The sequence below is a fragment of the Heptranchias perlo genome, chromosome 18 (genome assembly GCF_035084215.1).
Source record: "Heptranchias perlo isolate sHepPer1 chromosome 18, sHepPer1.hap1, whole genome shotgun sequence".
In the NCBI taxonomy this organism is placed as follows: Eukaryota; Metazoa; Chordata; class Chondrichthyes; order Hexanchiformes; family Hexanchidae; genus Heptranchias; species Heptranchias perlo.
In genome coordinates, this window is record NC_090342.1 from 27076577 (window position 1) to 27089175 (window position 12599).

At 47.4% G+C, this 12599-nt stretch overlaps 1 protein-coding gene across 1 annotated transcript in view; it reads right to left on the minus strand.

The window, feature by feature from the left end:
- znf277 (zinc finger protein 277) overlaps nt 1-12599 on the minus strand; it is a 72984-nt gene that overhangs the window by 26314 nt on the left and 34071 nt on the right. The window contains exons 6-8 of the mRNA XM_067999571.1: nt 7359-7469; nt 1702-1834; nt 248-315 (exon numbers count right to left, since the gene is read on the minus strand). Coding sequence (XP_067855672.1) covers nt 248-315; nt 1702-1834; nt 7359-7469 — 312 coding nt within the window. The remainder of the gene's footprint in view (nt 1-247; nt 316-1701; nt 1835-7358; nt 7470-12599) is intronic.

Sequence of the window (12599 nt, forward strand, 5' to 3'; positions counted from 1 at the left end):
TCCATACTGATTGAATTAAAAAGTGCTCTTAATAATATGGAAAATAAATAGCTGAAGTAAGGCTTCAGATGGAAAGTATAAACTGCTAGTTTGTTATTCTCGTGGTGTATGACATCATTTGAATCACAAGACTGCATTACTGCTTTGTGATAGCCTCCCAGTTTCTTTATTCCATTTGCAAATAATCTATCCACAGAAAGCTTTCAGTGTGACAATAACAGTAGTTTGAAACCATAAAGCCACTTACTCGTCTTGCTCATCTATCATTTCTCTGTCATCTTCAGACTGAACTTCCTCCCAGCTCTTCCCAAGCTCCTAAAATTAGAATTTAACAATAGTTAACAGCAGTAAAGAGAAATCAAACGTGTTCTTGTTATTTGATTAACAGACCATGCCTTTAGAATTTTACTGAGTTGGTTGTATGGGTTAAAGTCACAGTGCTAAATGATTCTTAAATTGTAATATCTTGAAATAGTTACAAGTGCACAGAAATTCTAAGATGCTGACCACTGAACTTTTGAACAGAGACTGACCATCATAGCACCGGCAGGTTTAATATGAACTAACCACCTGCTTAATGAGAGAAATTACTTGGAGACATGCCATCGCATACTCATTCCTAGATTTCAAAGAGGTTTCAATGTTATGGGTGCAAGGACAACAGTTAGTCCTGTAAAAGGAAAATATCTGGGTAAAACATTATCCTTTTTAATTAAAGTTTAGAATAAAACCAGTGCTGAATGATGCAGAATCAAAGACAGACTTATAATTAGTAGTTTCACTTTGTGGAACAGCAATTATATGTGACAAGAGAAAGATTTGTGGTAAGATAACGAAACAGGGAATTCTACTCATTAGCCCAACGGAAAGAGGACTCGTTAGTGAGGAACTTAGCTTATTGACTGAGTAAGATAAGGTATAGGCTCCAATTAGGTATTTAAAATTTTGGTATAACCATGTAATGTCGAATTGTGAGAATTGTCACATAGTAGGAGTAGAAGAAAAATATAAAAGTGACAAATTGAAATGAGGATTTGGATTCCAAGAGTTCGATTAACCTGAATACTGAGCTCAGAACTGTAATGCATTTGAGTCCCGAACCATCAGGTGTGGTTGTAAATTCTATTTTTTTTTAAGTGTCTGCTTAAGTACTTAGCATGTACTTAATAAATCTATGAATGCTTAATCGTGCATTTTCAAGAACCTTATTGATTTTGAGGAATAGATAAAACATCTAATCATAAATAAAAACCATCCTCTAACAAACATATCATCAGCCTGAGTGACATTCAGCAAGACATTAATCCTGAACATCTGACGAGGCAGATCTCAATACCACTGCAGGCTTTTCTAGCAATTTAATTTAATCAGTTTTAAATGTTCCATGATAGTAGTTGTACAATCAACCTCCTCAGAGTAATACTGAATCAAATTAGTTCCTTGGGTTTGGTCACCACTTCAAAACAGAGTATAGCGTTGAAATTACTGTTGGTGAACATAGCTGACGGACATAATGTTTGAATTTTTCTATTATTTTAATTGAGATATTAACTCATTTCAAATAAACAGGATAATGCCAGGGCTAAATAGTGGACAGTGGAATGTCATTGAGCATGTTAAATGTGCGTTCGCTAATCTCACCAACAATAAGTTCTATCCTTACATCGTTTTATGGACTGTAAAACGACATACAAATCTTACCAGATAGTTGATGGTATAAAATTTGTCATACTCCTGATTTTTGGCATTGATTCTGCGATGCTGTTTTTTTCTCATGTGATCTTTGAGTGTATTTTTGTCACGGAATGTTTTCTCACAATATAAACACTGTAAACTGCAGAAACAGGCATTTGCCAATAACACATGAAATGTTCTCATCTAAATGTTCAATGCACAAATAGCTGTAATCAATTATGAAATCATCTAAAAACTTAAAATTCTTATTGCAGGTAGTTAGCAATTATGTCTCTGTGACTGTATAATTGAATTGAGGTCAAGATAAAAATAGCCATAGACAAAGTGGTCATCACTATTTAATGTTCCATTTATGTTGATTCAATACCATATCCAAGTGTGATATGAACTTTCCCACAGGAACAATTGCTAAGGGGAATGTAGATAGTTCCGATGAAGATTTTTCACTGGGTGAGACACAAGGGTGTGGAAGGTGTCAGAGGTGAAAGTGGGATCCAAAAGTGGGAAGTGGAGGCTTCAGAGAAGTCAGCAGCTAACTCCAGAGCTGCATACACAGACCTCTGGGGTCCTGCTTTAAGACAAAAAGTGCTGGATGAGCATCACATTCATATGAAGGCACTGAGAATCATATTGGAGGACCAGACACAGATGGCAGGGCCATTCACAATACCAATATCCAAGAAGAATTTGACATAATGCACTGCTACCTGGAGTAAGTAGTGACACCAGGGACATCTACATCTGTCCATCCGACAAATCGGCTTTGAGACCAATCAGTGCATCCAACATGGATATTTTGACCATTGGCATTCAGGCCTTGGGGGAACATCTGGAGAGAACGATGGCAAAATATCTGTGGTGCCATCTCTCTGGGTCTTCAGGATCTAACTGATGTCATCAGGCCCATCCTCCCACTGATCAGTGGACAATCAGATCCAGGATGCAGCACAAGGGGCATTATGCTTTCATGGAGCAATATGCTTTCATGATGCTGTCCTCTCTCTTGATGAAAGCTCACGTTACTTTTCCAGCCAGCCAGCCCCATTAGCTGCTTGCTCGTGATGGTGGCTGGATACAGGACCAGACTGCTCACGCGCCTGAACAGTCCTCCTGGGACTCACAAGCTCTGAGAGGAGCGCCACCTCGGTCCCAAGATACCAAGCTTAGAATACCACAACAGAACCGAGTCCCACTGGCATCCTTACCCCTTAGGTAACACCTCAGCACAGCACCAGGATAGATTTAAGAACAGCGCAGAGAGGTATTAGGGGTAGGAACAGTGGTAAAAACAAATGTGGGGGGGGGGGGGGGTTATACTGGATAACATTCATGCGGCCTGCTGATTTGTCCAGCCAGCCCAACCTGCACTGTTGAGTGGCTGCTCACCAGCAGGGGGCCCAGATAGCATGAGAGGCTCGCACCAGTTAAAGGCAGCCTGCACCTCTTAAAGGGGAGGTGCAGTGTGGCTGCAGGAAGTGGTTGAAATCAATTGGTAAATAAATCTGTGCAGCATGGTGATGATGGGACCTCTGGAATTTTTAATGAGCAACAACTAGTCTGCGCAACCTTTGTGGGTCTCTGATATTTGCAAAATATAAGATACAGGTCCATATGGAGTGTGAACGGAGATCAGACATTGCACACGTAAAATACAGATGTAGGACCCGTCCCTATGTTTACAAACTGTTGAGTTATCTTAAAGCATTGAATAAAGGTTGCGCACTACTAAATCTCCCTTTCTTCAATCTGCATGCCAGACCCTACGAATCTGCTGATCTGAGTTTGTACTGGGCCTGCGAGAGAGTGTGCACCAAAGTTCTCTGATGATGCACTAGAGGCCTTGGTGCAAGAGATGGACGGAAAGAGGGGCATCCTATATCCGCAGGGGGCTAAGAAGCCCTCCAAACATAAGCTTCCGAGGCAGTGGGAGGCAGTAGGGGATGAAGTCAATGATAGGCGCATAGCACCACGGACATGGATGCAGTGCAGGAAGAAGTTCAGTGCTTTGACACGAGTGCTCAAGATGAGTGAGGTCAACTGTCAAATGGCACCTCCTACCAACTGCACCACTAGCCACATCCACTGCTCCATACACAACACCCCCATCTCCCACCTATCAACAAACTCTTTCGATCAGTACTCAACTCTTCCAATCAGATGCTTCCTCTCACCCTCACATATTACCACTGTTGCAAGCCGCACACCCACAACTCACAGGTCACATACCGGCAGCTATTCAACCATGACTGCCACATCACCCAAACATCTTGCAGGACACTCACCAACACATGTCCCGCTTTCCTGCAGAAGATGATGGCACATAACAGGAGGCAGCAAGTGGCAGTGGCTCCATGGAACATGAACCTGCTGTCCTCTCTCAGGAATGTAAGGAATCTTACAACACCAGGTTATAGTCCAACTGTTTTATTTGAAAATCACAAGCTTTCGGAGGCTTTCTCCTTCGTCAGGTGAGCGTGGGATTATAGTTGGACTATAACCTGGTGTTGTAAGATTCCTTACATTTGTCAACCCCAGTCCATCACCGGCATCTCCACATCATGGCTCTCTCAGGAAGACAACATTCCTGTCCCACCCCTGCCACTCCACCAGTGCCCTTGCTGTTGCCTGTCAGCTAGCCAGCCCACTCCCTGAGGAGCACTGAAACCTTATTATAGAAACATAGGAAGATTGGAACCGAAGTAGGCCATTTAGCCTCTCGAGCCTTTTCCGCCATTCAATGAGATTGTGGTTGATCTGCGACCTAACTCCATATACCCGCCGTAGCCCCATATCCCTTAATACCAAAATTTATCAATCTCAGATTTAAAATTAACAATTGAGCTAGCATCGACTGCTGTTTGCGAAACAGCATTCCAAACTTCCACCACCCTTTGCGTGTGGGAGTGTTTCCTAACTTCACTCCTGCAAGTCCTGGCTCCAATTTTTAGGCGATGTCCCGTTGTCCTAGTATTCAAGTACAGGAGACCCCCCCAAAACAGGTACAAATGCATCAGCAGCCAGAAGCAATAATCCAGCAACTAACCTGTAATTCCTGCATGATGCCTTTAAATGGCGCTGGTGTGGGGGGCCCTCCATACTGTTTAAGGCCTGTTCAGCTGTGCGAGGTTAAGACAATGCGCTGGCTGGAACGTTAAGTCCCAAAATTGCATCTGTCCCTTTAAATCAGCGTTGCACACTGATCTACCGCATATTCTCCCTACTTCACATGCTGCCAGCGTTCGTTATCTGCGTGTGCGCCTTTACCAATATGGCGTCTGGCGCACGTCAAGCTAGAAGTGTGCGTGCACATTCCGGACACCATTTGGGGTCCTTAGGAGTCCGCATGGCACCGACACAACAGAAGGTAAGCGGCCCAATTTAGAGCCCATGCTGTTTGTAAATATATGTGTGCACAGTAAAACCACTTTATAAAATATCAAATCCAGTGTTCCAAAGTAAGTTTGTTCATTGTTTCTTTGTGTTTTAGGGGATGTTTGGAGATCAGTTTACAATGGGAGACACAGTTATATTTATGCTTCCTTAAGCAGACCTCTTCTGAGAGACACCATCAAGGGAACAGCGTGGTCTGTAGACTCTGCTGGAAGGGTGACTGGTTTGATTTTCTCGTGTTGTGTAGCTTTTTCTTTGTGTCTCTGTCATTTCCTCTTACCGCTGCTCCCATTCTGCCTCTATTTATCCCCATTGTGAACCCCATGGGAAGGGTTTCACGACAGAAAGCTGGGAAGAAAAAAAATTTCCTCCTAAAACTGCTGAAAGGCAACTTGCAGAATCCTTTCTTAGCAGCATAGCGGAGAAGAGATTTTTCTAATTGTTTCAGTCAAAGCTGACGTTTCAAAGTTTGCGGACATTTGCAGCCTGTGAACTCAACCACTTCCTGGTTTGACAAAACATGCAGGTAACTTATCCCTCTTTTCTATAGGCTTAATTTAAAACCGTTGCAATTCTGGTGTAAATGCTGGAATTTTAGGAAAAGCAACTATTGCCCTCATTTGCATACAAGCATCACTTTGGGGACCAGTACATCTTCTGCCAGCTGACACTTTTACTGGAATTTATTTTAGAACGGGTATAATTCTGGTGTATCCAACGTACACCTCAAAGTCACCACTTATGAGCCCAAGAAAATGTGGAATTTCAGTTCCTCAATTTTCTGTGTGTCAGTATGACTTTATTTTCTAAGGTTTAAATTATTGAAGCACCTTATTAGATATTTAATGTAAAAGTTATATTACCAAAAGGTAAAATAGTACAAGAATATAATCCAGTGAAATAAAGATTACCATTGTATCAGGTCTTAGGTTTGCTAACAACAATACTAGCTTCAACTATGCTAACACTTGTTCATTTTTGGACTGGATGAACTGGCTTGAAAGTTAAGCCAACAAGCTGCACTACTGCCAGCAAGTCTGCTTACTGATACATTGATATCCAGACAGATTAATTTGTAGATCACCACCTTTTCTGATATCTGGAGGGAGACAGACTCAATAATTCCACATATTGGTAACTTGTGGCCAAATACTAGATATTGTTCAGTTTTTATTAACACTGGCAGATTTCCTATGGTGCTGTTCACAGTGAAGTGGAGGTTATTGCTGTTGCAAAGAGGGGAAGGGGTGCACATTTCCATTGCATGGCTTTGGCAACATGCTTGTGGAAATGTGCTCAGAGACAAGTGAAGTAAGTGACTTTTGATCAGTTGCTGGAAAATAAGTAACAATTCCTTACTCACTAGAGGCAGATAAAGAAATAAATTTGTTCTTCTCGTAAACCAGAGTTAACATATATAATAAATCTGTGTAAATAACATGGAGGAAAAAGGGTGCTTGGGGAGAACAGTAGCGTAGGAGCATATGGTTACATAGTTGGTTTGTTTGGTAAAGTGTGTGGGGACAAAATGAGAATGCATTCCAATCGCTGAGTATGTGTAGAGGGAATGCAGGGAGGCCCAGGGGCCCAGACCTAAACGGAGCTTACACATTGGGAGTAAAAAGACAAAATAAACTCGTATTCCTTAGGGAAGGTGAGGAGTATGCCAGGGAGTGGGAACAATCTGGTCCTAGACAGTGAATAAGCATATGGCTGCTTTAACAAATAAAAATTCCATGAACAAAAAATCCCTTCGCTCATCTATATAATCATATATATTGCTTTTCCGGCCAGAAATTACTTCACAAAAAGTTCATGCTTCATGCTATTTTGATATTTTTAAATCAAAAAACAAATGAATTCATATTTGTAATCAAAGTCCCAGTAGTGGTTTCTTGGGCCAATATTTGTGCATCATCGACCTGAGAGAGGCGCTTATAAACATCACGTCCTGGCATACGTGATTAATGTCTTACTGTCAATCATAAAAATCTCTAGAAATTGCATGTAAAGGGTCATGTTGGGAGCTGTGCCCTTCTATCTTGAATCTCTTCAGCTATGAGTGTTGGGTCTGGGAAGCTGCATGAACATAAGGTAAGCGAGAGCAGTCGATAAAGATAGCAATGTGATTTTCCATCCCCCTACAGTGCAATTAAGATCAGAAACTCAGCAATGTGGAACTAAACCTGCATTTCTGTATCCCATTACACTGTGCAATGGTGATCCATCTTTGCATTTACAAGTCTACTCAGTCAAATTTAAAACATTCATACTTATCTATTTTTTTCTGCACCAAATCCAGAAATTCATTGCAGTACACAATGTTATCTGGAAGGCCGACGTTGAAAGAATGATCTTTAGCCATATGGTTGAAGAGAATAGCCCTGAATATATTTTAAAATAAAAGTAAAAACATTATTTTTCATTCAAGTCCTTACCTTCATTTTCACTTTTATGATACAAAGTTGTATTAACATATGCAAGTTGTTATTTTTGTACTTTGGGAATTAGTTAATTTTTGAAATTAACAAAAAGTTTAAAAAAATGTAAGCCCTTTTTAAGCTTACGACATCGAATGACTGAAAATGCTTCATGAATAAATGTCATCCACCAACCCTTTTTCTCAGAAATTTCTAATTTCCAAAAAATGGTTATAAACAAAACCAAAAAATTACATATTACACAGTAGTATGATTAAATTCACTCATTGAATTATGTCTCTTGATATCTTCATTGAAGTTTGTACTTGAAGTCTCCAGCCTCACCAAAAAGTCTAAGCTTGGATTTAACATTTTTGGCCTTGCCTAGAGCTGGTTACTGCATTGGCTGAAGGCAAATTCTGCCATTTGAGCTTTTTGCACTGTTCACTATTTATCAGGATGCATCCCTTCAGTCTCTACGGGAGAGAAGGGAAGAGGAGAGGGGAGGAAGAGAAGAGGAGAGGGGAGGAAGAGAAGAGGAGAGGGGAGGAAGAGAAGAGGAGAGGGGAGGAAGAGAAGAGGAGAGGGGAGGAAGAGAAGAGGAGAGGGGAGGAAGAGAAGAGGAGAGGGGAGGAAGAGAAGAGGAGAGGGGAGGAAGAGAAGAGGAGAGGGGAGGAAGAGAAGAGGAGAGGGGAGGAAGAGAAGAGGAGAGGGGAGGAAGAGAAGAGAAAGAGAAGAGGATGAGGGGAGGAAGAGGAGAGGAGAGGGGAGGAAGAGAAGAGGAAGAGAAGAGGAGAGGGGAGGAAGAGAAGAGGAGAGGGGAGGAAGAGGAGAGGAGAGGGGAGGAAGAGGAGAGGAGAGGGGAGGAAGAGGAGAGGGGAGGAAGGGGAGAGGAGAGGGGAGGAAGAGGAGAGGGGAGGAAGAGAAGAGGAGAGGGGAGGAAGAGAAGAGGAGAGGGGAGGAAGAGAAGAGGAGAGGGGAGGAAGAGAAGAGGAGAGGGGAGGAAGAGAAGAGGAGAGGGGAGGAAGAGAAGAGGAGGGGAGGAAGAGAAGAGGAGGGGAGGAAGAGAAGAGGAGAGGGGAGGAAGGGAAGAGGAGAGGGGAGGAAGAGAAGAGGAGAGGGGAGGAAGAGAAGAGGAGAGGGGAGGAAGAGGAGAGGAGAGGGGAGGAAGAGGAGAGAAGAGGGGGGGAAGAGGAGAGGAGAGGGGAGGAAGAGGAGAGGAGAGGAGAGGAGAGGAAGAGGAGAGGGGAGGAAGAGGAGAGGGGAGGAAGAGGAGAGGGGAGGAAGAGGAGAGGGGAGGAAGAGGAGAGGGGAGGAAGAGGAGAGGAGAGGAAGAGGAGAGGAGAGGAGAGGAGAGGAGAGGAAGAGGAGAGGAGAGGGGAGGAAGAGGAGAGGAGAGGGGAGGAAGAGGAGAGGAGAGGGGAGGAAGAGGAGAGGAGAGGGGGAGGAAGAGGAGAGGAGAGGGGAGGAAGAGGAGAGGGGAGGAAGAGAAGAGGGGAGGAAGAGAAGAGGAGAGGGGAGGAAGAGGAAGAGGAGAGGGGAGGAAGAGGAAGAGGAGAGGGGAGGAAGAGGAGAGGGGAGGAAGAGGAAGAGGAGAGGGGAGGAAGAGGAGAGGGGAGGAAGAGGAAGAGGAGAGGGGAGGAAGAGGAAGAGGAGAGGGGAGGAAGAGAAAGAGGAGAGGGGAGGAAGAGGAAGAGGAGAGGGGAGGAAGAGGAAGAGGAGAGGGGAGGAAGAGGAAGAGGAGAGGAGAGGGGAGGAAGAGGAAGAGGAGAGGGGAGGAAGAGGAAGAGGAGAGGGGAGGAAGAGGAGAGGGGAGGAAGAAGAGGAGGAGATGGGAGAAGAGGAAGAGGAGAGGGGGGAAGAGGAGAGGGGAGGAAGAAGAGGAGGAGATGGGAGGAAGAGGAAGAGGAGAGGGGGGAAGAGGAGAGGGAGAGGAGAGGGGAGGAAGAGGAAGAGGAAGAGGAGAGGGGAGGAAGAGGAGAGGGGAGGAAGAGGAAGAGGAAGAGGGGAGGAAGAGGAAGAGGAGAGGGGAGGAAGAGGAGAGGGGAGGAAGAGGAGAGGGGAGGAAGAGGAGAGGAGAGGAAGAGGAGAGGAGAGGAAGAGGAGAGGAGAGGAAGAGGAGAGGAGAGGGGAGGAAGAGGAGAGGAGAGGGGAGGAAGAGGAGAGGAGAGGGGAGGAAGAGGAGAGGAGAGGGGAGGAAGAGGAGAGGAGAGGGGAGGAAGAGGAGAGGGGAGGGAGGAAGAGGAGAGGGGAGGAAGAGAAGAGGGGAGGAAGAGAAGAGGAGAGGGGAGGAAGAGGAAGAGGAGAGGGGAGGAAGAGGAAGAGGAGAGGGGAGGAAGAGGAGAGGGGAGGAAGAGGAAGAGGAGAGGGGAGGAAGAGGAGAGGGGAGGAAGAGGAAGAGGAGAGGGAGGAAGAGGAAGAGGAGAGGGGAGGAAGAGAAAGAGGAGAGGGGAGGAAGAGGAAGAGGAGAGGGAAGGAAGAGGAAGAGGAGAGGAGAGGGGAGGAAGAGAAGAGGAGAGGGGAGGAAGAGGAAGAGGAGAGGGGAGGAAGAGGAGAGGGGAGGAAGAAGAGGAGGAGATGGGAGGAAGAGGAAGAGGAGAGGGGGGAAGAGGAGAGGGGAGGAAGAAGAGGAGGAGATGGGAGGAAGAGGAAGAGGAGAGGGGGGAAGAGGAGAGGGAGAGGAGAGGGGAGGAAGAGGAAGAGGAAGAGGAGAGGGGAGGAAGAGGAGAGGGGAGGAAGAGGAAGAGGAGATGGAGGAAGAGGAAGAGGAGAGGGGAGGAAGAGGAAGAGGAGATGGAGGAAGAGGAAGAGGAGAGGGGAGGAAGAGGAAGAGGAGAGGGGAGGAAGAGGAGAAGGGAGGAAGAGGAGAGGGGAGGAAGAGGAAGAGGAGAGGGAGGAAGAGGAAGAGGAGAGGGGAGGAAGAGAAAGAGGAGAGGGGGGAAGAGGAGAGGGAGAGGAGAGGGAGGAAGAGGAAGAGGAGAGGGAAGGAAGAGGAGAGGGGAGGAAGAAGAGGAGGATGAGGGGAGGAAGAAGAGAGGAGAGGGGAGGAAGAGAAGAGGAGAGGGGAGGAAGAAGAAGAGGAGAGGGGAGGAAGAAGAAGAGGGGAGGAAGAAGAAGAGGAGAGGGGAGGAAGAAGAAGAGGAGAGGGGAGGAAGAGGAGAGGGGAGGAAGAGGAGAGGGGAGGAAGAGGAGAGGGGAGGAAGAGGAAGAGGAGAGGGGAGGAAGAGGAAGAGGAGAGGGGAGGAAGAGGAGAGGGGAGGAAGAGGAAGAGGAGAGGGGAGAAAGAGGGAGGGAGAGGGGAGGAAGAGGGAGAGGGGAGGAAGAGGGAGAGGGGAGGAAGAGGAGAGGGGAGGAAGAGGAGAGGGGAGGAAGAGGAGAGGGGAGGAAGAGGAGAGGGAGGAAAGAGGAGAGGGGAGGAAGAGGAAGAGGAAGAGGAGAGGGGAGGAAGAGGCGAGGGAGGAAGAGGAAGAGGAAGAGGGAGGAAGAGGAAGAGGCGAGGGAGGAAGAGGAAGAGGCGAGGGAGGAAGAGGAAGAGGCGAGGGGAGGAAGAGAAGACGGAGTAGTGGGAGGAAGAGGAAGAGGAGGGAGGAAGAGGAAGAGGAAGAGGGGAGGAAGAGTAAGCGGAGAGGGGAAGGAAGAGGAAGAGGAGGGAGGAAGAGGAAGAGGGGAGGAAGAGGAAGCGGAGAGGGGAGAAGAGGAAGCGGAAGAGGGGAGGAAGAGGAAGCGGAGAGGGGAGGAAGAGAAGCGGAGAGGGGAGGAAGAGGAAGCGGAAGAGGGGAGAGGAAGAAGAGAGACGAGGGGAAGGAAGGGAGAGGGGAGGAAGAGGCAGAGGAGAGGGGAGGAAGAGGAGAGGGGAGGAAGAGGAGAGGGGAAGGAAGAGGAGAGGGAGGAAAGAGGAAGAGGAGAGGGAGGAAGAGGAAGCGGAGAGGGGAGGAAGAGGAAGCGGATGGGGAGGAAGAGGGGAGGAAGAGGAAGAGGACGAGGGGAGGAAGAGGAGAGGGGAGGAAGAGGAGAGGGGAGGAAGAGGAGAGGGGAGGAAGAGGAAGAGGAGAGGAAGAGGAAGAGGAGAGGGAGAAGAGGAGAGGGAGAAGAGGAAGAGGAGAGGGGAGGAAGAGGAGAGGGGAGGAAGAGAAAGAGGAGAGGGGAGGAAGAGGAAGAGAGATGGGAGGAAGAGGAAGAGGAGAGGGAGGAGGAAGAGGAAGAGGAGATGGGAGGAAGAGGAGAGGGGAGGAAGAGGAAGAGAAGAGGGAGAAGAGGAAGAGGAGAGGGGAGGAAGAGGAAGAGGAGAGGGGGAAGAGGAGAGGGAGAGGAGAGGGAGGAAGAGGAAGAGGAAGAGGAGAGGGGAGGAAGAGGAGAGGAGGAAGAGGAAGAGGAAGATGGAGGAAGAGGAAGAGGAGATGAGGAGAGGAAGAGGAGATGAGGGAGGAAGAGGAAGAGGAGAGGGGAGAAGAGGAGAGGGAGGAGAGGAAGAGGAGGAAGAGGTGAGGGGAGAAGAGGAAGAGGAGAGGGAGGAAGAGGAAGAGGAGAGGGGAGGAAGAGAATTGGAGAGGGAGGAAGAGAGAGGGAGGAAGAGGAGAGGAGAGGGAGGGAGGAAGAGGAAGAGGAAGAGGAGAGGGGAGCGAAGAGGAGAGGGGAGGAAGAGAATAGGTGGATGAGGGAGGAAGAGAAGAGAGAGTGACGGGAGAAGAGGAGAGGAGAGAGGAAGAGGAAGGGAAGGGAAGAGAGAGGAGAGGGAGAAGAGGAAGAGGGGAGGAAGAGAAAGAGGAGAGGGAGGAAGAGAGAGGAGTGGGGAGGAAGAGGAAGTGGTGAGGAGGAGGATGGGAGTGGGGAGGAGTGGTTGAGGTGTAGGGGGGTTGTGTCTGATGGTCGTGGGGTAGAGAGAGGTGTGGTGTGGAAGAGGAGTGGGGAGGATGTGGTTGTGGTGTGGGAGTGGTTGTGTGAGGGGGTGGATTGTTGTGGTGTGGTGGGGGTGGTTGAGGTTGTGGAGTGGGGTGGTTGTGGTTGTGGTAGTGGGTGGGGTGGTTGTGGTGTGGGAGGTGTGGTTGATAATGTGGAGGTGGTATGTGGTGGGGTTGTGGTGTGGGAGTGCGTGTG